This window comes from Lathamus discolor, chromosome 13, assembly GCF_037157495.1.
Source record: "Lathamus discolor isolate bLatDis1 chromosome 13, bLatDis1.hap1, whole genome shotgun sequence".
In the NCBI taxonomy this organism is placed as follows: domain Eukaryota; kingdom Metazoa; phylum Chordata; class Aves; order Psittaciformes; family Psittacidae; genus Lathamus; species Lathamus discolor.
In genome coordinates this window covers 7,972,261-7,998,063 of record NC_088896.1, presented here as the reverse complement: position 1 = coordinate 7,998,063, position 25,803 = coordinate 7,972,261, and the positions used below count along the sequence as shown (strand labels likewise).

The following is a 25,803-nucleotide window of genomic DNA, read 5'->3' as shown; positions in this document are numbered from 1 at the left end:
AATACTACAAGTATAAAAAGACATAGCAGCGTGAGTTTCAGCAAACGCTGGCAACCAGACAATATTCCTGGGGTCAAAAGAACACTTGTATTTTGATATTCAGCCTCTGCAAATGCATTTTTATATCACTAGCCTAATTACCAGAAGTCAAGTCAGCCAGGGTATGCCTGCCCATGCTACAATTACATCTGGATTTCGATGTACAGGCATACACCAAAAACTGGGGGACAAGCCCACACTTATATGCCAACTACTTCAGAACTCTCATGATGAACTACAGCCAGTTATCTGTACAAAATATAGCACTGCTGGATCTTTAATTTCAGGAATAAAACAGTAACAGTCTATATGGCATTAACTCTGTTGTAATAAACAACAAATAAATAAAAGAAAGATGAATACTTAACACTCTTAAAAGTTCTCAAACTAGCAAAACTGGTACTTGTGAAGACTTGCTGCTCTACCTTGTTAACTCTGTTTCATCTACACTGTCAAAAGAATTTGCAGGGACAACTAACACTTTGCTAAATATGCAATGGTTTTGGCAACTGACCATAATACAGTTTAAGAGACTAAACTGAAGAAATGGGTAGAACGCATATTTCAGCCTTTAATGCCTGAGACCTTAAGACTTCGTCTGGTACAAAGATCAAAAGCAACTTAACTATCAAGAGAACAAGCACTAACGGACACTGACCACCAGCAGCTTCCATTGCCTTCTTCTTATAGATAGATGGTATACAAGGAAAAGTAAAACAAAAACTGGATAACTAACCTTTTGCCTGTAGGATCGTCAAAGGCATAGTAACTACTGTGACTAGCAGGATTGGTATCACAGAATAAAGAATAGTTAGGGTCGGAAAGGACCTTACGATCATCTAGTTCCAACCCCCTGTCATGGGCAGGGACAGCTCACACTAAACCATGTCACCCAAGTGATACAATATCAGTAAGGTAATAGGAATTTTGGAAGCTATATTAATTTGAGACCATTTCAGAGGACTTCAGCATGACTGCCGTGTGTCAGATCCCAGGCTGGAAACAGATTAAAGGAACATATGGGCAAAAAGTAGTTCAAGATGCACTGCTTGAGTTCCTGCTGAGCAGAGAAAGAGGCTTCATAGCACTTAATGGATACTGATGACGGGGATTATATCAACAAGAGCAAGATTGTATCTTGGATAGAAATTTCAGAGGCAGAGTGAGGAAATTAGCGGTCAAAATACTTGAAAGCTGCATTATGCTAGTGCACATTTCAAAATGCCGATTGCCTGCTATTTTATGTAGAGATAAGCATGTTCCAGGGTTAATCAGATTTTGGCCATTACCAGTACCAAGTATATTTCTTTTCTAATTTTGTAATAGGAAAGAAGAAAATGCTTTCTCAATTTTTTTTAGCATGATTTGCACCATATGGTCTACTAAGTGCAGCCAGCAACTACTTTTAAATGCTACAGTTCTTTCACTGATGCATTATTACCCTTTGTATGATGAAAGAAATTTTATGTCTTCAGGAGATGCTCATATTCTACAAAGCAGAAAGGCCTCTCAGGACTTGGTTTCTAAAAATAGTTTACAACCTTTCAAGAAGATCAAGGCTGAACCTTTCAAGGGATGAGCTTGATTATTATTCTGTTTATTACTTTCTTATTTGCATTTCTGGATCTGGAGGATCCTGTAGTAGTAAGCACTGGAAAACAAGCTTGGTTTAGTTGGGGTTTTATTTTAAACAGAATCCTCACTTGAAGAATTGCCAAACTGATTTCACATAGCTGTCACTCAACCTACACAGCTGAAAACTGATCTGCAGCGTTATCACAAGGCAATATGTGCTTAGAGATTTTCAGGAATACACTGAACTTCTTGAAACCTCTTGGGCAAAATGTTGTGCTGTTATGGACGGAAAAAGACAGTTTGTGTGGCTAATAAATAAATCTGTAATTTTGACCTGGTTCTCAAGCATGATTTTTAAGAAGGGAAGCAGTTTCCTTTTGGAAGAACACTCCACAACCTTGTCTTTGCATCTAGATTTGTTTCACATGTAAATGAATCAAAAGGTATTTTGACTGGGGCTTCTTCTCTTGATGTTGTAGAAAATGAAGCAACTAATGAAAGAGAAGTTCTATTGAGAAGGTAAGATGGTTGCCCAGCTATACATTTTCATGCCCTTAGCAATCTCACATATATGAATTTCAATTCTCTAAAAGCTATTAAGAAATTACTACATCATGGGCATCTTTGCAGAAGAAAGAAAAACCTTCAGTCTGCAATGTAAAGTCTATTGTACTTTTCTCTTTGATGTATGATATTTATGAGATGCTACATACTTGAGACCCCCTCTTTATGACAGCCCATCTGGAAGAAAATGGAAGATCACACAGGAAACATTCTGTGAGAATCTGGCATAGAAGACTGCAGACAGAATGCTACTAAACAGTTACTCTGCCTTAACTACTATATTTTGAGCAAGAGGGACAGAGCAAGGTTTAAAGCTTTAATCTCATACACAAGCTTGTCAGAGCCCAAATCTATCTGTAATACTCTCCAAATCAGAATGAACTCAGAAGGATGACGTTCAATCTTTAAATCCTTCTCTGCAAAGCTATTTTTAACTCTCAGGTTCACAAAATGGATCCCTGCTGTGGCTCCAGAGTTTTCTAACATGTATCCTACCTATTACGTACGACACAACTCCATGTTAGAACCCAGTCACATTTAGAACTAAAAGTTCTCCTTGCACGATTTCCTGTGCAGTGTGATAGAAACGACTCAATGTGACAGAACTCTACCACTGTCACTAATGGAAAACCAATTATCTCCTCTCCTGGCCACTGTTATTTTTACTTCCAACAGTAACTCTAGTTCTGATATTCTCGTCCCTTCTGAGTAATTTTTGTATCTTTCTCCTCCATAGGATGTCACAGTTAGCCAGAAATACTGAATAATTAACCATAAATATTGCATGAATATTGTCAAATAAAGCATTTTTTGTATCTTGAAACATTTCCTCTACAAATATATTTATTCAGTCTCTTCTAAATGAATTCTCAAACAATGTAAAAAGGATATTCCAGTCTTTTATACAAAGACTATTGTCAACCATAATTCACCAGCTTCCTAAAAACTCCTGTGATGTGTCAGACCATTTCTGTTTTGTTTTTGCTGGATTAGAACTGACATTTGTGCTCAACTACAGGTAAATACAATCAAAACATGCAATTGTTTCAATGATCTGAACTGGGTATCATATAATAAGCCACGGCTGTTTTTTTAGATTTGCAGCTGCATGCATGGATTACAGTAACTGCTCATGAACTAGCATAATTTTTACCAATGGGAACAGACTTCTGTTAATGACCTGAGGATATACATGTATCTCCAAATGAAACTGCAGGCTGCATTCACGCCCTACAGCAAGAAAGTCTTCATTTAGATACTTTGATACATGCAAATTCAGCAGAACAACATTTTGTAAACATGCCCATACGAAAAGAGAGCATTACAGCCAGGAAATTCTGCTAACTCTACATGATCTGGGCAATCTTCATATTCCTCACTTGGGCATTAATTTTCTGCTTTAAGATTTCCAGGAAAAAATGTCCTCTGGAATAACTTTATATTTTAATTAGTTTGATGCAGGTGCATTCTGAACTGACACCGAACCTGCCCTGTCCTCTGGTGCTATCAACGATTTATCCTGCCATTTCACATCCAATCTGAAATCAAAGTCTCTATCTTCTGATTTGTTTCCCCAAGGACATTTCCTGACTTCAAAACTCACATTAAAAAAATCCTTAACAATAATGCTCTGCTTTTCTAAGAATTTGGAGAAATCTTCTCACTCTGATGCACCCTTCATGTCTTGAGAGAAGGATCTCTCTCTCTGTGGTTTAAGATACTGAGTTATTAAAGCTCATATTCCAAAATCCTGTTGACTTAATCTGCATTCACCACTTTTGTTCAAAGCCCATCAAGATCAATGGAAATATTCCCACCAATGAGTTTCAGGTGATGTCTTTTGAGACAAGGAAACCCAAGTCTCTAGAATACCTTGTGCTGCTTCCTCCTAACGTTTAGACCCTGAACTACAGAAAGTCCTCTGTATGTTGTATTTGGAAGAGTGATGAATGATATTAACCACATCAAAATAAACTTCTATTACACTTTCATCAGGTCTTTGTTAGATAAAAGCCTGTTGATGAACATAAAAATAAAGAGACTGTGCAAAAGGCAAAGGAAACAGAAGAACAAAAGTGAAAAAAGAAAACCTGAATCACGGTGACTACTAAAACACTGCTCTCAGCAAGCAAGCAAGATGCTAAATCAGGACATTTGATGGAAAAAAGGAAGTATTTATGTGTGTGTGTGTGTACATGCAGACATGCACACAAAGACACACATGCTCACTCACAGTCTACTTCCAAAATGGCACGGACAGACTTGGCAAGGTCTCTGGCTTCTGCTGCAAGAGCTGTTGTGACAGTAGGTCCAGTCCTTCCCAACCGTGCGAGAAGTGCTTTAGCAGACAATGTTGATGTTCTGTCACTAAGTGAACAAAAATTACTATGCATTTGTAAGATTATAAAAGAAATGGTTACTTTTAATAAAGCAAAACTGTGTTTCTAGATCAGTTTTGATCTCATTGTATGAACAAAGATTCCCACTATCAAATTGATGAGCTCGTCTCAGAAGCAGCTCTGTCTGTACAACAAAGGTATTAGGAAAGTTCAATTCAAGCAACATTCATGACTCAAAATCCAGTGTCAAGAATTAGTGGGTGTCAGGAAAGTAACTTGCTTAAAAGTGGATTTCATATTAACAGTTAAGAAGGGACACTGCTTTCAGGGACCCAATTGTTCTATGCTGTTAACCATATTTAAAACTTAAATTGATATACATGTATTCAATTTATGTACGTGCTACTGGATTAGGGATGATGCAAAAGCACTTGGACAAACCTAAAAATAAAATAAAATTATAACCCACTATTAAGGTTCCTTGCAATTTTAACTAATCCTTAACACATTATAATTACTTTATGGAAACATCCAGACAACCATAGCTATGTAATTACTAACTGCTTTAATTTAATGCTGAGGTTTTTAATGAAGCTGTATCCTGAAAGCCTCATTTATAATTCATGCCATTCCCTCTCTTCCAATAAGACGACACTCAGAAGCATACAGCAAGAAATAGAGAAAAAACAGCTACAAGATGTTTTTTAGAGAGTTTGAAACAATGGTAGAGTTTTTCAACATGAATTTTGTCAGTTCAATATTAATAACTATGCCATTTCATTACCTTAAAGCTGTTGAGGGAGTAGAGTTATCTGAAAGTATTTCATGCACGACCTGTTGGCCATAATCAAGAAGTTAACAGTTTATAAACCAACACAGTCAAAAAGTTAATACCTTATCATATGATGTTCTATTTGGGTGAGGGGGATTTGATTTGTAATTAAAGATTCTAGCCTCTTCCAGCTAGAAGGGTAGAACACTCAGTAAAACATCACTCAGTTTCCATAGCATTTCAAAATATTATCAAATATTACTTTTTCCTCTGGGAAACTTCAGAAATTGATGAGTTTGTGACAATTTAGGTAAAAAAAACAAAGTACCTGATCAGTTTAATTTGTGTAGTATAGCAAGACATAAAGATTAAGTAAATTCCTACATGGATCTATACACTTACATGCCACCTTTATTTGTAACAATAAAGGGATCTCTGCAAACTAATTTTAGTCGGTTTATGATGTCCACAAAAGTTTTCCAAATAAAACACTTCAAGAAAAGCAAGGCAAAGTTACCTCTACAAATTGGAGCAATTTTTCAGTAGCCACCTCAAAGGTCTTCCTAGCCGATTCCGATTTCCGCAGCTGGCAGTCAAGCACTGTAACTCTCTTTCTCAAGTCTTGGATATTATCCTGGGAAAGATATTTTAAGGCTTTTATTGTAATTATTTTCTGCTGAGGCTCACATAGATACATGGTGTGAATGGAAATGGATGTCTGAAATGTTTAACACACACTTTTCTATGTTCCTGACAAACACAGCTGCTCCTGAGGCAGGTATACATGATCTGCTAGTAAATCAGCTCACACACTGCACCAGGTTTGGGCAAATGATACAAAGGTAAATTGAAATTGGCAGCTAACACCAGTGATAGGGCTGCAGCTTCAGTCTGAACTGATTCATGAATGGATCAAAACCACCAACCTGATAATGGTGGCAGTATCTGTCAGCAGGGTGGCATAAATAGCCAGTATGTGAACAAACTCAGTCTGCTGGTTTGCATCTGTACATCCTTTGGGAAACTGAGTAATTATGGCATCTCTTGGAGAAAATTACCCCCTAGTATTTCTCTACATGCACTTGTATAACCTATTGATCAGGGTTATGCATCTCTCTGTACTTAAGCTACAGAGAATGTGAGCCTCATTAGCTTATTAAGTTCTGGAGGCTCGAAGTTTCAGCTTGAGTCCCTGGCACTGTTTGTGCAATGGGACCACGAGTGAAGACTTCACATGTATATGGACATATTTGCTTAGCTAAGCTGGCTGCTGAATCATCTACACCAAAATACTCTCCAAATTAAAGAAAATATCACTGCCATTAAAAATAAACTTTAACATCCCTGTAGGTATCTTACCTGAAAGCCTGCTATCTACTATAAAATCCTTATAAAAACCCCATTTATTATCTTTACTTGAAGCAAACAAGTAGACACATCTGTTTGTATACACTATATAAAGCAGTAACATTGTGATCACTCTGAATGTCAAAGAACCTGTGGATTAAAACACCTTTTTTTGTCAATCTCACTGGCCACTACTGGAGAAGTGGCTGGCAAGCCCTCAGATGGACCTCATTCTTTTATACCAAAGACAGCATACCACAGAATTGACATTACCTAGAGTACACCACCTACTTGATACTGCTTCTTTTGAGTAAGAAGTGCAGAGAATCAAACCTCAACTCAGACATCCAAGTGCTCATTCAGAATTTCAGGAATCCAAGCTAGCATCTGAAAACCAAATCTCTGAGAAAACAACCCACATGCTTTCAATTTCTTCAAATTCTGGTATTTATTCAAGTCCTACAAAACAAACAGTGCTTCGAAAATACCAGACATTAAAGATGGGGCATCTCACCCAGAAAGAAGAACTAGGGTGTGATTCATCTCATCACACACACTCAGGATTAGATGAGAGGAATTCCTCCCTGGGAGCTACACGTACTTGCTATGTCGCTTCTTGGCAAGCTTGTATATCACAGAGCTCAGTTTTAGCTTTCAATACTTTGCAATATTGAACTAATTCTCCCATGCAGGGGTGCTGGAACTAGATGATCTTAAGGTCCTTTCCAACCCTAACTATTGTATGATTCTACGATTCTCATGATGAAATAAGACGACATTTCAGTAGGTTTTCTTCATCAATTCATATGCACCCCCCCTTACCATGAAGAAAACAAGGCAAACACACAAACACCAACCTGTCTGCACTTGTTCAAACTGTGTGCAGAAAATGGATCTGCAATTATGAGGAAAAGTTTAGAAAGGCCTCAAATACTTTATTCCTTAGTGTGTTCTGCAATGCCTCACTGGAGACGAAGTGGTTTGAAGATATGAGGCTCAATTAAAAATGTTGTGGGTTGGGTTTGGTTTTTTTCTGCAGGATACTGTTAGTAGCCTTAAATTATTATCTTGATTAAATCTAAATTTACTTCAGAAGACTACTGGATCTTACACTGTTATTATCTGCCTAATAAACATATACATGAAGGGCATTTTTACATAAATACAAAAGCATACAAATATATGTATAGTCTTTAAAGATAATAAATCTGCAGCCTGGAAACTATTCCATGCTTTAATGCTTGAGATGTGCCATTTTGACCTATGACCCACATATGCTTCCAACTCCTATTTCTCCAACCCAAAGATATATGGATAAAGGAAGACGCAATACGCTCCACATTACCCCCTTCTCTACGCACCATTCCAGTTATTGAATAATACAAGACAAACAGTGACCTACTTTGGAAAAGCAGATGAAAAGAAAATGAAAACAAGATACATGACAACAGCAGGGAAACCATGGTAACTACGACCAGTGGCTGCTTTGCTTACTTTATTTTGGCCAGAATGATCCGTGAGCTGGGCCTTCAGCTCTACAATTTCAGCTTCCAACAGGCGAATAACTTCTTCATAGTCCATTTCCATTCCCCGAGCCTGCCTTTGTGCGGCTTCTGCAAGATGAATCCTACTTCGCAGGGCTCTTGTCTCTTCTACAGCTGCCTTGGCTTCCTGTAGATCATGGAATTTAATTGAGAAATTAAAACTCCAGTTAACAAAGTAGTACAGATTTAGCTCAAAAGTGCTGCAGTTGGCATTAGGGCTAACTTTTAATATCTATGGTTAAATGGTTCAGTTGTTGATTTTTAAGTGTAGTATTTGCAAGCGAAGAATAGGTATTTACAGACAGAGATGATTTTCCTAATAAATTAAATCACGAATTGTATGATTACTGCAAATCTAATTGAATGAAAGGTTTTATAGAAACACACCTGATGCTGTTAAGCTGCCCATCATTTCCACGCTAAAAAGGCACTTTAATGAGATGTCACGTCATTTTATTAATATTGCCTGAATTCACACTCAATTCACAGTTCACACATCATGTAGGAGGAGTTCTAATGCAAATATTCAGTCCACACTATTCTCAAGTAAGTGTTGGTTTCTATTTCTCTGCCTAGTTCCTGCTCTTATAGCGTTATCCTGTATTATCACAGAAGAGTGTTAGATAAAAATGATAAATAAATAATGTATGGAAAAATCAGGATATTAAAAACTGTTGGCTTGAATTCAGCTAAAGTAATCCCTAAATGTAGTAAAATCTGATTTCGAGAAGGATATTGCTCAGTTCATTTTACTATTGAGTATTAAGTTAACTTTGTTTTGTAAATTTAGAAAGTCAAACTAAAGGTCTGGCGAACAGACGAGTTTACACTAGGAAACAGCAAACAAACTGCTCATCAAAAGTGCAGGCATAGAGGCTCACTGGCACCAAAACCCGTAAACCATCCTTCCCTCCGCTTTTGATGAATTTTCTGAATCATCAAAGTTATAAACTGAAATACACAAATTCACAGAGCTAGAAATTCTTCAAGTTCTTCACTGAAGGATACTCAGGTGAATATTCTACACCTAGTCTACCTATTGTAGCTTATTAAAGCTATATCCTGGTTGGGAATGGAACTAGTGAGAAATAGGCAGGGAGAAAAAAAGTAAACCCACTATGAATCCGTAACAAGCATGAAATAACCCTCTAGAAACTAGTGCTGAAATCACAGCTTCTGAAAAAGACTGAATGACCAAATCACAGAATCATAGAATAGTCAGGGTTGGAAAGGACCTCAAGATCATCAAGTTCCAACCCCCCTGCCATGGGCAGGGACACCTCACACTAAACCATCCCACACAAGGCTTCATCCAGCCTGGCCTTGAACACTGCCAGGGATGGAGCACTCACAACCTCCCTGGGCAACCCATTCCAGTGTCTCACCACCCTAACAGGAAAGAACTTCCTCCTTAGATCCAATCTAAACTTCCCCTGTTTAAGTTTTAACCCGTTACCCCTTGTCCTGTCACTACATCTTCCTATTTTTGTGGCAGAAAAGTCATACAATATTTAACAGGTGTCATAACTGTCTAGAGAGGTTAGTGAAGCTTACAAAAGCAGGTTAATTCTGTTCTTTTCCAACTTAGAAGCATTTGTTCTGTGCAAGTAACATCCTTCAAGTCAGGTTTTCCTATACTTTGTCATAATGTAAAATGATCTACCGATCTCAGATTCTATGACTTTTTAACTTGCACACTGTTAGTCTTAAATAATATATATTTATTTCAAACCATAACTAAACTAATCTCAATGACATATACATAGGCCATCATCTTCCTAATAGTTAACGAGGCTTTTGCAATATAGTACCTATTTGGATGATTGCCAGGGACATTCTGGTCTCTTAGAAAATTAAGCATAAGACAAGTCATCACACATGTAGCAAACAGCAACATCATTAGTGAATCCACGTCACATTGGTGTTATGTAGTTTAGAGGTTTCTGTTACAGTAACACAAGTGAAAAGGGATATATTTAAATAACCTTTAATTTGACAGCAAGTATAATGACTTATTTCTTTCCTCTTTTTACTTTTGGAAGCACAAGGCGTTAGATGAGCCTATTCTACATGATGAGCACCTCCACCTGCAAACACAGACTGCTCAACAGTTCATCACTGCATGTCTGTCTGTTACCCAGGTTGTTAGACAGTTGTCTGTCTGCACAGCACTAAAAGCAGCGCAAAAGGCTATTACTGAAAGCACCCAATGAAAGACCACAGGAACAATCCAGCCCTCCTGCAAGCTGCTTATTGCTGTTCTTCCTAGGAACAATTCAGAGAATGCAGGGGCTTCTGAGAAGTTCGGAATCTATAAGGTAGAGGACAAAATCACTGCCCAGGTAGAGGGCGTTTTCTTGCTGCTGTAGAAGTGGTGTGACTCAGCAGCAAGAAAAGCTGGGCTCACTGATACAGAGGATGATGGGGCAGTGAAGGTATCCTTCAGTAACAAGCTGGAGGTGGGAAAAAGACTCGAAGACAGAAGTGAAAAGACGGTCTGATATTAAATTGGACTAATATAAATGAACATAGAGTCCTTGACAAAGGGTGGCATTTTAAAAATGCACACATAGGAATTACTTAAATAAACCGCATCAGAAAAGTCATGGGAAAATTGCTGTAATGAAAAGGGAGGTCTTAATTTTGAAACAAGACCTCCTTCAGATAAAGGTTTAATCTCTTATAATCCAGAACTGCCTTCACTCCTCCATTGTTTTTTTTCGGAAACCCAATTGTTGAATATTAATTTCTCTGTAATAGCAGACTAAGTATGACCAGATTTCAACAGCGAAAGACCTAAAGGAATAATTAATGAACAATGGATTCTTACATTACAACGAAACAATTACTCACACTACAACTGAACTCGCAAAATTTCCTGACAAACCAGAGCTGTTTGTAGAGCAGGGAAGCACAAAAAGAAATGATACCATCAGGCTTCCCCACCCTACAGTTACTGAAGCCGGCATGGTGGTGCTCTTTCTTATACAGATGAGGGGCCCCCACCAGTGAAGAACAGATGGGTAACAGCATGCTTCAGCAGCATCTTCTCTTGTCCTGTTCAACTGCTTGCATGAAAGAAGACGCCACTGAAATGGAATCTGCAGCTGCTAATATTTCATCTCTACAAATGCCTGATGGGACCATTTGTCCTAATCTGCTATGAAGCCACTGCAACAAACAAGAAACTGCAGGCTGGATGACAGCAACTGAATCCTTACAGAATCAATTTCAAGGCACAGATTTCTTTGAAAGCCAGGTTCGATTTCTTTCTTGGATAAATTCAAGTTTTGGGAAAAGAGTTTATCAAAGTTACATTCCAGCCACCACAAACACTGGAACAAAGGTATTCTTTTAAACAACACGAAAAATTGTAGTTACAGTTGAATTATGTTTATTCATTAACTTTACCGAAATTATATGCTGAAAACACTCTTTAAGAGAACTTAAGAGTATCTTTACTATGTATTAAAATAAAAAAGCTAATGAAACAGAAATAAACCCAATAGTCCTTTCAGGCATGGTGAAATAAATTTTATATTGCTTCTAAATCAGCAGCCATTATTCAAGTCCTGCTCTTCAAAGCACCTCTTTCCCCCTTAGAAAACATAAGCACATAATAGCAAATATCAGCCCTATGAAATACAAGTCCAGCAGTATGGGAGATCATAAACATCCTACCTTTACAACTTTTCATATTTATTATGTTCAGCTGAAGTGGTTCAGTGACAATTAAGTGCACCAAAGAAGCTCTACTAGGTAAGAGATCATTCAGGTTGGTATGACCCAGGATTTTCAGCCCCAGACAATACAGTCAAACTCATCCCAGAAGACAGAAGACATCATTACAGATCTCACATTCATGGTGTTGACAAGACTTCAGATACTCAAAAGTGCCTTTCTATGCTTTGTGCCAATTTCAGCTTCCATATGATTTCAAGGAAGACCCAAAGATAGTGCAACATCACAATCTTAAAGTAAAAAATATCAATTCATACATTTTAATTCTCACAGATCAACATTAGAAAATAATTACTACCTCGTTTCAAATTTAGCACTACTTCCAAAGAGTTTGTTTATGCTGTCAGCTACTGATTCATGCACTGTTTAATGAATTGATACTAACAAAACATGTTCATTAACCAGAATATTTGTATGCCTGTCCTAATTAAGATGTAATCTCAGCAATTCACAATTAGTTGACGATAGAAAAAACACACAAGACACTCCAAGATATGACGGGTAGCCTGTATCTTAACTTAAAACCTTGCTTTTTTAGGAAAGCAGTGATTTAAAAAGAAAAAAAGTTAAAAATATATTGAATTCAGAAGACCTTATGCACATACTTGAGCCAGTTCGCAAGTTTGCTTTTAACCAGTCTCAATAACGTACCCATTAATTCATTTCACTTCAGCAGGAAAACATCATCATAAGGCAAACGGCCACTTGTATTCCAAGCAGCCTCTCTGTACTCCAAGTAGCCTATACCGCCACGAATCTCGGCATCGGCACTGGTTCTGAACCACAGAAATATACATAAAACACTTGAAAATGCACCATGTATAAACAGAACTAAAATTCCCACTAAAGGCACGCTTGTATCTCCTAAAATAGTGCTGTAAGTACCTATAAGTTATTATTTCTCTTTCATTTCACTATGCGGAACCTTTTCAACAGCAGTCACTTAAAATGCTTACTAGAAAATCAGAGTATTTATCCCCTGGAGGGTTGCGCTGCAAGCTGACCCACACCACCGCATGAGAGTACTTGAGAGAAAAATTAAAGTTCGAGGACCTCGTGTGGTAGAAAACAGGCATTGCTGCCACTTAGAGCATCTTAAACCACCTTTGCCCAAGTCCACCTTCGCAGTAAGAGCAGGTCTGGGAAGTGAAACAGTCGATGCTGAGGACCTGATATCCTCGCTGTCTACATTTTAGTGTTTGTACCAGCTTTAGTCTAGACTGGTAGACTGAACATCTGCTCTGGTTTAGAGCAACAGACTGAACACCCATTAGTGAATGGAAACAAGAGGTGCGCTACTGGCACATACTTCCAGTTCAATTTTATCCAAAAAAAGAATCCATTTTATTTCCCTGCTGTCCCACAATTTACTGAGGCAACATCAGAACACTCATGGAAAAAGCTTTCAAACAGTTCTTTTATAGTCAAGGTGATAATGAAGGTGCTGAAGAAACCTACATACAGGAGTAAACCTCATCTTAATAACAGTACACAGATTTTTAACCTCTATCTTGCAACTTTACATATGGCATCTGATGGAACAGACAGCCTTGAGAAACCTATAAGGAATACGTATAACAGTACAGGATAGCAGAAAGGCAGCCAGATCATAAGAAGAAAACAGCTGACAGAATGATATTCAGTAGAATCAGGAAACAGCCAAGTTACTTGTTTTTGAATCCAGGCTACAAATTACATGGGATTTACATATAATTGGAAATTTCCTTAAAGAGACACAAGAAGGCTAAATTTCACACAAAACTCTGATTTCTTCTCTTATTGATAGATATAGAGACATAAACAAGGCATTCTTCACAAAACACTGCTGTTTTTTCCTGGTACATATCAGGTAGAATTGTCAAGTGTCTGTATTTTCATACTTAAAACTCTGGCTGACATATAAAGTAGTTAATGTTTGGTCTGTAGGATAGGCACACTGTTGTCTAAGAACAGGAAAATCACTTCAAGAACACTTAAGACCAGACAGGTACTACTACATTATTACCCAACTTACCTGACCCAGCTTATTTTATGGTTTTCAGCCTCAATGCAACAGCAGAGAACTACTGCTTTAAAAACTTAAGGATCAATAGTCTCCAATTCTAATCAAAAGCTTTGTAGCTACAAAATAACCACGTTGTGTGGAAGTCACTGGGAAGTATAGTCCATATGAGAATCAAGACAGAAATGCTTCCTTCTCCCACAAATAACAGGAAAAAGAGGAGAATAATTTGTGTTTAAAGAAACTTCAACATACTTGCTTGACAATCTGTAGCTGCTCTGTTAACTGCTTCTCTAAATTCATGGATTCAGATAATTTCTCCTATTAAAGAAAGGAAATCATTAATAATCAGGTCTGAAATCAGAGAGGTTTTATTCCTAAAACCCAATTAGCTTTTTCACAACTACAGGTAGCAACACTGAAGTTCCACCAATGTACTGTCTTGTAGTGTGTTTCTAGGCCGCAACATAAGTCTGTTATTAATGATGCATCATCAGAAACACACCTATTAAAAATGTTCTGATGGAAATAATAATCAACAGCTTTTACAGAACCTGTGACAAAGCCAAATCTTAATCTCTAAAAGGCAGGTTTTCAGAGGGTTCACTGATAACTGTTCAAATTTCTTGGGCATTTGAGGATTATTCACGAACATTTCTGTGAGATAAGTAAAACACATTTAATTCTGCACCAGGACCTTTTATCTTTGTGATTGTGAAAAAAGAAATTCAGGAGCATAGGACAACGGTCGTAGCCCAAGTTACTAAGAAACAACAAATGTATTTGTGGCTTCGGGTCTTACGCGTTTTGTAATGTCTGTGAAAATACGTATTAATTTTGAAAACAGATTAATCTATCCTCCAGTTCTGACTTCTTCCAGAAATATCAGCAGATGCCAGGAAACTGCAGTTCCCAGGATCACACGTTTCTAAATAAAATTGCTATGCAAATCACTCATTTCTCTAAATTCACTTTTGTTAAGTCTGCTTCGACTCATTTCTCTGTGAATCAGATAAAAAATGCTCTAGTAGTCAATATAACAAACCAAATTCACCACCTCCAGAAACATATTGTAAGCAAACAAACTTCAAACATTAGGGCTGTTTGCTTTGCTTTTTTATGTAGTCATCAAAAATAGCACATAAAACTCAAAAGAAAAATAGTAAATTACTATATACACTCAAAGAGAAATTAGCCTCTTGAGTAATTCAAAGCAAAGGGAAACTGAGTATTACCTTTAATTTACTCATTTCTTTTAAAGCATCATTTCTTTCTTTCTTAAGTCTTTCCACATCATCTTCCAAAGAATCAGAGGTCACAATCTGTGCACATTTAAATACTAAAGGTTAGAACATGTTTTTAACTGTATCTTCTATAATCCTTAACATCTTCTCTTAAAAGCTCATTAGTAAAATAAGAGGAAAATCTTACTTTTACAATAATTTAAAGCTCTGAAAATACTAAAAATGTTCAAGAAAATTCTGCCCAACTTTTCTTCCTAAACAATAAATATTTTTCCTGTTAAAAAGGATTAATATTTTTTAAAGTATCAAAATTACACCACTAACAGCCCCCGTTTTCTTCAATATTTTAATAATACATGATTTTATTTTATTACTCCTATGCTGCAAATGCTCTTTCTTAAAGTCGACCCTAGAAGAAAGTGCTTTTTACTATAGCAGTTGTGGAAATCACTGGACGCAATAATTGTTTATCACTCACACAAGTCGTAGCAGTATGTATTCCATTAAGAAACCTCAGTAAATCACCGTTGTCCATACTTACAGCAAATTACAACGTAATTATGTGAATTGCTTTCTGCAAAGTAGGTTGCTTTAAAAAGCTTCACAGGAACTAGGTTATCTTAAAGAACATCACAATATGGAGCTGTTCTAAATATCTGTCCAAGATTTGGAGTAATCTTATATGTAAGAAACTCTCCAATAATCTCCTCCCAAAATTAAACATTGTCCAGGCACGTATTTTACCTGTGAACCCAAGTAGCTGGTAATTTCATTGACTCCAGCTGTTGGAGATTTTTGGCCGTCATCTGTTGCATTCAATTGCATAGAGAACAGATTCTTTGAAACTTCAATGAAATCTAAAAAACAGGTTAGATTTTGCTGCTTTTTTTCACAAGTTTTGTAGCAGTATCGCTAAACACAACACGCTAAAACCACAACGTAAGGCTACTCTTTTATAAATGCAGAGTCTGCCCTCCATTTGATTTCTAAAGGAAAACATGAAAATCAGACAGAGCTCTCTGAAGAGAAACATTTGGTAATGATGGTAAGAATCAGCATAAAAATATTCAACAAAGATCTTGGGATAAAATATCACTGAGTCAAGGTGTGAAGGAGAAAACAAAAGATGATGTGAAGTTCACATTCCAGTATCTGTCTTGATACTTGATTTGAAAATCCAGTGTCATTTTGGGTGGTTAAGTACAGAAGTTATCTTTATATACTAGTATTTGATGCTGTTTTTCTTAAACTTTAGGAAAAGTGCAATTTCCATCAGTTTTAGCATCAGAACTATCATGTCTCACAGTTTATAAGAAATATTCTTAAATTGTTAGTGTCACCTACCAAAATTGTCATAACCAACAGAAGCGACTCATTCCCATCAGAATTAGACTTAACTAGAAGAAAAATCATGATGGCCTGCCTTTCTATATGCAATAGTTGAAAGGTTCTTGCTTCTCCCAAACTAAAGAAGTTAAATAGCTGTCAGCGTAGTTCCTTCAAGAAGTCGCTTTAACCATGAATACCATCCCAGGTGATTTTTGGAACAATTAACCTATTGTCAAGGCAAAAATGTAGGAACTTGTGAGCACAAATCCCAACTTTCTCAAGGCTGCTCTTATCAGACAAATTCGTGATTTGCTTCCCAATTGCTTAGTTTCAGAATTCCAAGCTTATTTTCATACAGGAGAATAAAAAAAAGCCTCAAAGTATCACTTTATTTGCAGTAGCAACCCAACACTGACACAGAAGATATTAACGGTTATTATCTATCATCATTTCTATATTCCCACATTTCATTTTTTTCCATGGTAATTAACAAATTATTACCTCCAAAAGACACTGTTCCTTTAGAATCTTTCTGAAGTTGCTGCCTTAGGGCTTGCTGCTGTTCATCTGTGGGCTGAATCCCAAGATAATTCAATGCCTGGAAGGAGAAAACTTAATTTGGAGAAAAAAAAGAGAGGACTGGGGATAATGACTGCAGGGACAAGGGGGAGTAATTAAAGAGCTATACTTCAAAGAGCCTTTGTTTCGTAGTACACTCTCACTGACAACACTTTTATTCCAGAGACACTCTGTGACTTTTCCTTCTAATTGAGAGATGTTCAGATATTATTTAACCTTGAATATGGAAGAGTGTAATAAGCAAACCCCTTTGTCCTTAATAACTGCCTTAAAAATCCTGAGGGATATTCAGATTCCCGGAAGAGTTTCAGTAATTAGATTAACAAAAACAGCAATTTGCCCAATACATAAAATGAAATATCAGCTTGCAACCTAAAAGAACTATTCAAACAGAAAATTTGGTGTATAATTCACACCTTAAACTTTGTCAGCCTAGAAATACGCTCCAGATGTCTTACGTGCATCATGAAGGGATAGAAAGGAAAACTCAGGAGATTACAAGTATTTACCCTTTCCAGCTTTTCTGCTTTGAGACGAATAGTAGAGTTCCTTCCTTGCAGCTCATAATCATCATTCTGGCTGGGGCCAGTAACTAAGCAGAAAACAATTAACATTAAATAATGATACAGTTGTAACTATTCCTTTGAAAGACTTGTTCTGAAGATCTGCTTATCAAAAGGATGGCAGCTAAATGCCCATTTGCCACAAATAAATGTTAATATTTAGATTGACTTTTTTCTTAAAGGACATAATTGTAACAAACAAAAATTGTGAGTATCAATCACTTAAAACTAGTTTTCCCCATCAAAAAGTGACAAGCAGCAAATTAGCAGAAAGAAACCAGAATAACTTTGATTGATCCATCAAGCATATGGCTTCTACTTGCGGTATTTTCTCTTCTCTCAGAGATACACAGTTACTCTGGAAACAGAAGGGAAACACACTTGTGAATTCTGAGAAAGACCTTCAAGGCACACCCTTGGCATAATCAACAGTTCCCAAAAGCGGATCTAGTGATCTGGAAAACACTGTGGAAAGAGAGGGAATGACCTGTTGCCAACTAAGGGCTGCAGCTTGGACTGAATTCCAGCATTTTTTTCCTGGGAAGGAACTCTTTTTACAAGAACTATCATTCATTAAACCATCACCCATCATCCCCCTCTTCTCCAGTCCTTACAGACAGCATAGTTTTAGCTAGTTGCATTAACAACTCATGGTGCATCTATTTTATTTCCAACATACCCAAATGATTAAGCTGAGGAAAGGAAAAGGAGTTCACAGCACCAAGCACTTCATGTGCAAGATTTCAGGGTAATTGACTTCTTTGTGTGTGTGTGTGTGTGTGTGTGTGTGTGTGTGTGTGTGTGTCACAGATTTGTTATGTTTCGAACACACCTATGGCTACAACACGAGAAGCAGCAACCTTTGGAAGCTTTTGATCACAGACAGTAGGCAAAAGGAGCAGTTAACTATCAATTTCCTCAGATTTTAAATGTGTGTAAATAGAACAAATTCATTGACTTGGTTTTTTTCAGAAGAAAATGGAATACTCGTTTTCAGTCCTTATTTATAAACATAACGTGCATCTTAATTATTTCGTTAATGAACTAGAGTGGTACTGAAAACAAAACCAGCATTTGAGAGAACTAAAGGTTGAGATTCTCTCTAAAGGAACAGAAGGAATCTCATAGAATTTTTTCCCCACTTTCACAGCTATCTGTTTCCAAGCTCAAAGTGATTTACATTCTCCTTCTTTGCCAAAAGCATAAACCAAAACATCTTGAAAATCTCTGACACTAACACCTCTCACATGCTATATTAAATTCTGAAGACAGTGGGCTAGAACCTCAGCTGAATTGGCACATGTCCTTTCAGCTCAGAATGAAACAGGGTTGTGTATGAGTCTGGGCAAGAATTTCTCAAAACTATGCTGATTTTTCTTACAGCACTAAGAAAAAAATCATCTAAGAGCGACTTCGATTTTTCAAGGTTATCTTTGAAAGGTTATCCTTGAAAAAGGGCAGCAGGAGAGAGCACATAAGGATGTGCTGTTCAGTAAGACTAAAACTTAAAATGACAATAAACAGTACAAACAGGAGCTGCAGTATTTCTGCTTTCCACTCTACCAGCTAAGCTCTTCAGATATGCTAAAGAACTGTGGCCTTCTTGGTCTTTTTCAGCGACAATGATGCTCCTGTGTATTGCATTATATTAACCCAGAGTCTCATATTCTGAATATATTAAAAAAATAGCCTTTTGTCTTGTTCCTCTGATTTAGTTGTGGTGTTGTCATGATCAGTGTGAAATAAATGTGTGATCATTAAACTCCAGGTGCATTCTACACTACGACTTTTCAGTTTTAAAAGTTCACATTCTGTCAGCTCACCCTCCAAGGAAGGAAGCCAACTGCTCGGATGTGCTATATGGAGACTGCTTCATTTCAAATTGACATGATACATACAGGTACAATTTAAATAACATCTAGAATCAATCAGATCCTGTATGTTTGTCCTTCCTTTTCTCTGTATGCTAAACACAGGTTATGCTTACACACTACTGCCTGAAGCTAAAGAATATAGTTGAGGTCTTCATAAAGAAATACACAACAGAATCAGGTCCATTACGGTATCAACTGAGATTCATTATTATATCAGAGTACTGCATTTTCACTGCTTGTAAATACAACACATATTTGCTTCCCGAAGGACTTACAGTTGTTCAGCTCAGACTTGGTTCTGACCAATTTCTACAACCTCTAATTCTCCTCAGTGGTGGTGTTTTTTTTAACCTATACAATCGAAGTGACTATTGTCTTTGTCTGAATGCCATGACTCTTAAATAAACACATATGTATTCTATTTATTATTAATCAAAGAACTGTTAAAGAGGCCTGCATGTTATTATCCTTCCAGTATGCTGCCCTGATCAAAAAAGAAGAGCACAAGCAGTATACATCCCCAGAATCTCACCAGATCAAGCAAGCACAGTTTCTATGGCAACCTAATCTTGATCTATATGTGAGTCTTCATTATCTGGTTTCTACTGAGTATATTATCATTACTGCTGTATAGCAAACGTTGTGATCACTCATTTGGTTTCAGCTGTTTGTTAAAGACAATGTAAGTTGTATTTGACAGAAGCTGCTAAACAATCCATTGATCTCAGTCCTTATTTAGTACTATAAACCCAGTGCAATATTCCTTTTTTAAAGACTACTGAGTCTCACTCTGTACTATTTTCTCTATGGCAGTTACTGAAGGAAAAAAGGGTGGCAGGGAATTAAATCAGCCTTTACCAGTGGCAGACACATCAGTAGGATTGCCGTCTAGAGAAGTAATTGGAGACTGCTCTCCTGTCATGACTCCAGTCTGTATCTATGAAAGAAAAGCAAAAGTCATACCATTTCCAAAGCAGATCACAAGCCAAACTAGAAATACACATTAATGTAAATGAGAGGGAGGGGAAGGAAGACTCGGTGAGAAATAGGGCTGGACAGATCAAAACAGCCCTAGGAGAAAATGGAACACATCGGGAGGCTGGGAGGCGAGAAGGAATGCTGTTCAATAAAGTTAGGTCAGGACCTTATCAAAACCTTAGTTTGGTTTTGAGTATCTTCACAGCTTAAGAGAGCACAGTCTCTCTAGGCAACCTGTTTCCATGTTTATATCTCGAGCAGGAAAGAAAAATGAGCAAGAATTTGAAGTACAAATGTAAGAACAACTGAGGATGACCTGCTTTGACCTTACGCTTGACATGGAGCATTTATTCTTTCTTGTTCAAACACAATAGTTTTAAAAATACAAAAAATGAATTATTTTTTATTAAACTGAAATAATTGTTTTTAAATCTTACTTCTTATGGTCAACATTATTTCTTTACACTAACAGTGAGCTCCATGAATTAAAACAGCTGTTGCTTAGCTGAAAGAAGGGGAATAAACCAGAACTCTGATTTTTAAGTGAAAAAGATCACGGAGAAAGTGTAACTTGTGAGCTCGTATTGTACTCACGTATGTGAAGTGAGCAGAGTACTTCATCTCTGAAATACATAACAATATGTACACCCAATTCTGAAACTTTACTCCTCCAAAGTGAGGAGAACCCTGCATCTAAGAACACAGTTGATGCTTATTTTATTTGATTTGTTTTCTTACCACAAGTCAAGTAATATTCTTAATCCTCTCATCAGTGTGTTTTACTCTACTGTTACACAACACATTTTCTGGAAAAGTCTTGATGACTGCCAGGAAAAAGCCAGTCATTTTTTTATGAGGATGGAAGCTGAATTAAAACAACTCCATACTGAAATTCCAGTGAAATCAGGAAAACCAACCATTTGCTCACTTTATACTAAGAGGACTAGTACGTATACTCACTGCATCTGGAATGAACGTTGAAACAAGCTTCCCATTAGGAGATGCAAGAGAACTAAGCAGTGCAGCCTGTTGGTCTCCATACGCTATAGAAGATGTTAAGAGGCTGGAAGGACGCTGCAGACTCTCTGAATAACTGGGAATATTTTTTTGCCTAATAAAAGCTATCTCACAAAAACTTTCAGACCTAAAATTAAAATTAAGAAAGTTTCAACACATTGTACCTATCCTGTTGGTAAGATTCTACATTACTCTTGCAAAAATCACGTTTTCCCAAACACCATATATGCTTTAACTACTTTTCTAAAAGGGTGTTTTATTCCTCATCATTAAAAAGGCAAATACTGTGGCTTTGGGTTTTGTTTTTCCTTTTGAAAGGAATGAACTGTGTAGAGTTCTGGTGTCCTCAACATAAAAAGGACAAAGAACTGCTGGAACAAGTCCAGAGGAGGCCACAAGGATGATCAGGGGACTGGAGCACCTCCCGTATGAAGACAGGCTGAGGAAGTTGGGGCTGTTCAGCCTGGAGAAGAGAAGGCTGCGTGGAGACCTCAGAGCAGCTTCCAGTACCTGAAGGGGGGCTATAGGGATGCTGGGGAGGGGCTCTTCATTGGGGACTGTAGTGACAGGACAAGGGGTAACAGGTTAAAACTTAAACAGGGGAAGTTTAGATTGGATATAAGGAGGAAATTCTTTCCTGTTAGGGTGGTGAGGCACTGGAATGGGTTGCCCAGGGAGGTTGTGAGTGCTCCATCCCTGGCAGTGTTCAAGGCCAGGCTGGACAGAGCCTTGGGTGAGATGGTTTAGTGTGAAGTGTCCCTGCCCATGGCAGGGGGGTTGGAACTTGATGATCTTGAGGTCCTACCCAACCCTAACTATTCTATGATTCTATGAAGGTGTCATAATAGTACAGGTCTAAAAGACGCATTTCTGCCTTTTTCTAGGAAGTAATATTGCAATTGAATAGCTGAAAAAAATTAATATCCCTTGCATTACCTCCAAGTACATATGAGAAAATAGTTCACATTAATCTGATCATAAATGTCAAACAATAACCATTTTGGTGAGCTGATTTTAGAGGGTTACCAGATACCTCATCTTTGTTCTGTTGATTATACTTTTTGCCTCTTCATAGGAGACACCAATCATTGACTCTTTGTTTATGGATACAAGTTGATCTCCAGGCTTCAATCGTCCATCCTAACGTAACAAATAAAAAAGAAAACCCACAACATTTCTATTAACTGCTAAAACACTCTAAAAAGAGCTGCGTAATCACAGCAATTTACCGCATTCCTCTGGATCAGTTAAGACAAGGACTATCAAGAACAGCTATATGTTTTGCCTGCCAATCTTCCAGAAATAAACAAATCAAATGATCCTCTGATCACCATGATAGCAGTCATTAGAAAAGTTCATCAGACAGAATGGATCTCAGGTACTGTGTAAAGAAGAAATCTGGACGCAGACGCATGTTTCTGTTAAACAAACCAGCCACAGATAGTAATTTTTCCAGCAAGGAGTACCAACCCATCTGACTACAGGAAGGTTCTTTACTAATTCATTCAGTTGTGAGCTGGATTAATTTGTATTTCAAAACCAAATGTTCTTGGCTAAATATGGGACTCTTCAGGCACTTACTAGCCATATTCATCTTGATGAGAAAACAGGTAAGTCTATAAGAAATTCACCAGTCAAAAATGCTATAGAAATAATACTAACTTTGTGCTTCTGCTGAACTCATTGCAAACATCTCACAACACAGTAACATATCACATTCCTCTCCTGGAGACTGTAAGACAAGACTTCAAGCATGTGAGGCTAGATTTCCACTAGGATAAAGCCTTCCTTACTCACATTTTAAACGAAGCATCAATAACTTCACCGAAAATTCACGTAATATGGTTAGAGTTAGTTGGGACATTTGTCTAATACACATCAAATTACAAATAACATGTCTGTGTTCTCCAGCTCCCAACAAATTGACCACAGAATCAATCTGACCATATGATACGAACTGCGCACAGAAGATATAACTGAAACACCTTTCCAAAACCAGTATATTTTTACATATTTAATACCCACATAGCATGATTATAACTGTGTTATTTCAAACCTATTTCAAACTTTACTACTTTTTTTTGTCACTGACTGTTTCGGTTTTGATTAAAGAAAATGTAGATCTTTTCTTTCACTTGCCTCCAGCCTATTAAAATATATCCATTTCAATGCTGCCCTCATGTGGCACATGTTTAAAATACGCCTGCTACTTGGGTTTCTCAAACAGGATAACCTGGACTGGAAAATTACCTCTACTCCTGCTAATAGTAGAACCTACTGCAGATTAATTTCTCAGTCAGATTATGTGTGATAGGCTTTAAATTACATGTTTACAACAAGAAAAAATGTTCTGGAAACCATAATGAAATAGGAGAAAAGAATGATCACCATTTATCTACTAAAAGTCTGAAGAAACTGCATTTTTCCTTCCATTTTGGCATTTTAGGATTAATCTTCATCTGCACAAATGCAGTCACAAATAGTTACAGACTTTTAGGGCAAAACTCATTGCCTTTGAAATTAACTCACACCTTCTTGCTTGGCAAGAGGCAAAAGCTGGTTATCTACACATCAAATAACTGTAATAACTCAGGATGCAAAAGGAGACGCTCAGATAAACATTTGTATGTATTTGAAACAAACAACTATTTGTTCATCAAAACTGACAAGCCCTCTTGATTTACATATTGCATTTGTCATATATGAAAAGTAACCAGGACTGATTCATACATTTTATTAGTCTGTCCTATTTTTTTCCTGCTTTGCCTACACAAAGCTTTCAATGCAAGGATCCAGCTAAATGAAGTCTAAGGGAAAAGTGATTTTTTGAATACCAAAAACCAAAAGAAGAGATGCAACCTGTAGCTTTGCCCCATCCTTGCGGATTTACTTTGCATCATGCAACCTCTTACAGAAGCTGGTTTCTTACTTTCTCATATGTAAACTGGGGAATAAGAGCCTCGTTTACCCTAAACGAACTCGTGAATAATTGTCATGGCCATGTAACCATGATACAGTGCAATAAGAGAACTCTGTTTAAAGAGAAAGCAAAGAGCAACATAAATTTTGTATTTAAAATATATCTGCATACATAAAACCCACTGAAGTTGGTACTAAATGAAGGCAAAAATACAGCTGACTGAAGGGGAGGGAGGGAAAAAAGGTCTTTACCTTATGACAATCACCACCAGGAATAATTTCTTGAATATATACCAAAGGCCCTTCATTTCTGTTAATTCCTCCTACAATATTCAAACCTAGGCTTGTTCCTTTGCAAACAGAGATCATCTGAAATGCACTATCGCTACAAAGAGAAAGAAAAGCAGAATTACTTCACAGGACCACATACTCAATAGAGACTCAAGTGATGTAGTATCATTCTCTTACTGATTTCACAAATACATATTACAACAACTAATAGAGTGGACATAACCGTCATGTTCAAACATTGCGCTGCTTCTTTACTACAAAATCAACAGCACAATTCTGGCAGTTACAGAAAGAATTAATAGGTTATTTTACAAGGCTAAAAGTTCCTCTCTACTGTATATATCTACCGTATATACCCGACCAAGGCTTATGGGACTACCTGGGTGCACACACACCAGAAGAATCAATTCATTAGAAGTCAAAAGTCAACCTGATTAATCTATTTCTAAAGCAATAAATAAATGAGAATAATGACTTATGAAAACTGAAATTTTGCAGTATCAATGGTATAGCAAACTATACGATTTAAGAAATGAATCAATACAACTGAAAACTTAGCGCTCAACCCAAACGTTTCCTGACCAGCCAAATACAACATTTTCTATAGCTCACACAAGAGAGTTACAGTCGGGTTTGGAGATTACTTTGCAAGCTTTGGGAATGGTGCTGGGCCACAATTATTTCTGCTGCTGGTGGTGACATTATCCTTCGGATGCAACTGAGGGCTCTGTGACCTTGAGGATGACCCAGAAGGGCTGTCACTGGATTTTGCTTAAAAAAGAAGAAATAATGAAAAAAAGAAATTAAAGCACACATTAGGGGAAAAGAACAAAATTTCAACTCACGGAAGGAAGCTCAGTAGGACTATTTCTATATTAGGAAACACAAACTACAAGCAATCAGACAACCAAGAGAAAGATTAAGTCTAAACAGCGTAAGAATTGTGAATCACCCAGGGTTAACTCTTCAAAACACAGCACCCGATGGGTTTTTCAAACGGGGTTCAAAAGCAATTAAATAAATCTCAACTGTCTTTCCTAAAGAACAATCCCTCATGCTATATAGATATATGTTGAAACTCAGGCT

The 25,803-nt window shown here is 37.2% G+C and overlaps 1 protein-coding gene across 9 annotated transcripts in view; it reads right to left on the bottom strand.

The window, feature by feature from the left end:
* STXBP4 (syntaxin binding protein 4) overlaps nt 1-25,803 on the bottom strand; it is a 71,053-nt gene that overhangs the window by 32,106 nt on the left and 13,144 nt on the right. For 8 of the 9 annotated variants that reach the window (XM_065693949.1, XM_065693943.1, XM_065693945.1 and 5 more), the window contains 14 exons: nt 25,362-25,488; nt 24,679-24,811; nt 22,541-22,647; nt 21,451-21,634; nt 20,371-20,449; nt 17,585-17,667; nt 16,998-17,094; nt 15,912-16,024; nt 15,159-15,245; nt 14,179-14,244; nt 8,131-8,307; nt 5,807-5,923; nt 5,302-5,351; nt 4,412-4,545 (listed from right to left, as the gene is read on the bottom strand). In XM_065693949.1, the coding sequence (XP_065550021.1) occupies nt 4,412-4,545; nt 5,302-5,351; nt 5,807-5,923; nt 8,131-8,307; nt 14,179-14,244; nt 15,159-15,245; nt 15,912-16,024; nt 16,998-17,094; nt 17,585-17,667; nt 20,371-20,449; nt 21,451-21,634; nt 22,541-22,647; nt 24,679-24,811; nt 25,362-25,488 (1,554 nt within the window). The remainder of the gene's footprint in view (nt 1-4,411; nt 4,546-5,301; nt 5,352-5,806; nt 5,924-8,130; nt 8,308-14,178; nt 14,245-15,158; nt 15,246-15,911; nt 16,025-16,997; nt 17,095-17,584; nt 17,668-20,370; nt 20,450-21,450; nt 21,635-22,540; nt 22,648-24,678; nt 24,812-25,361; nt 25,489-25,803) is intronic. The other variant, XM_065693948.1, reaches the window with a different exon arrangement.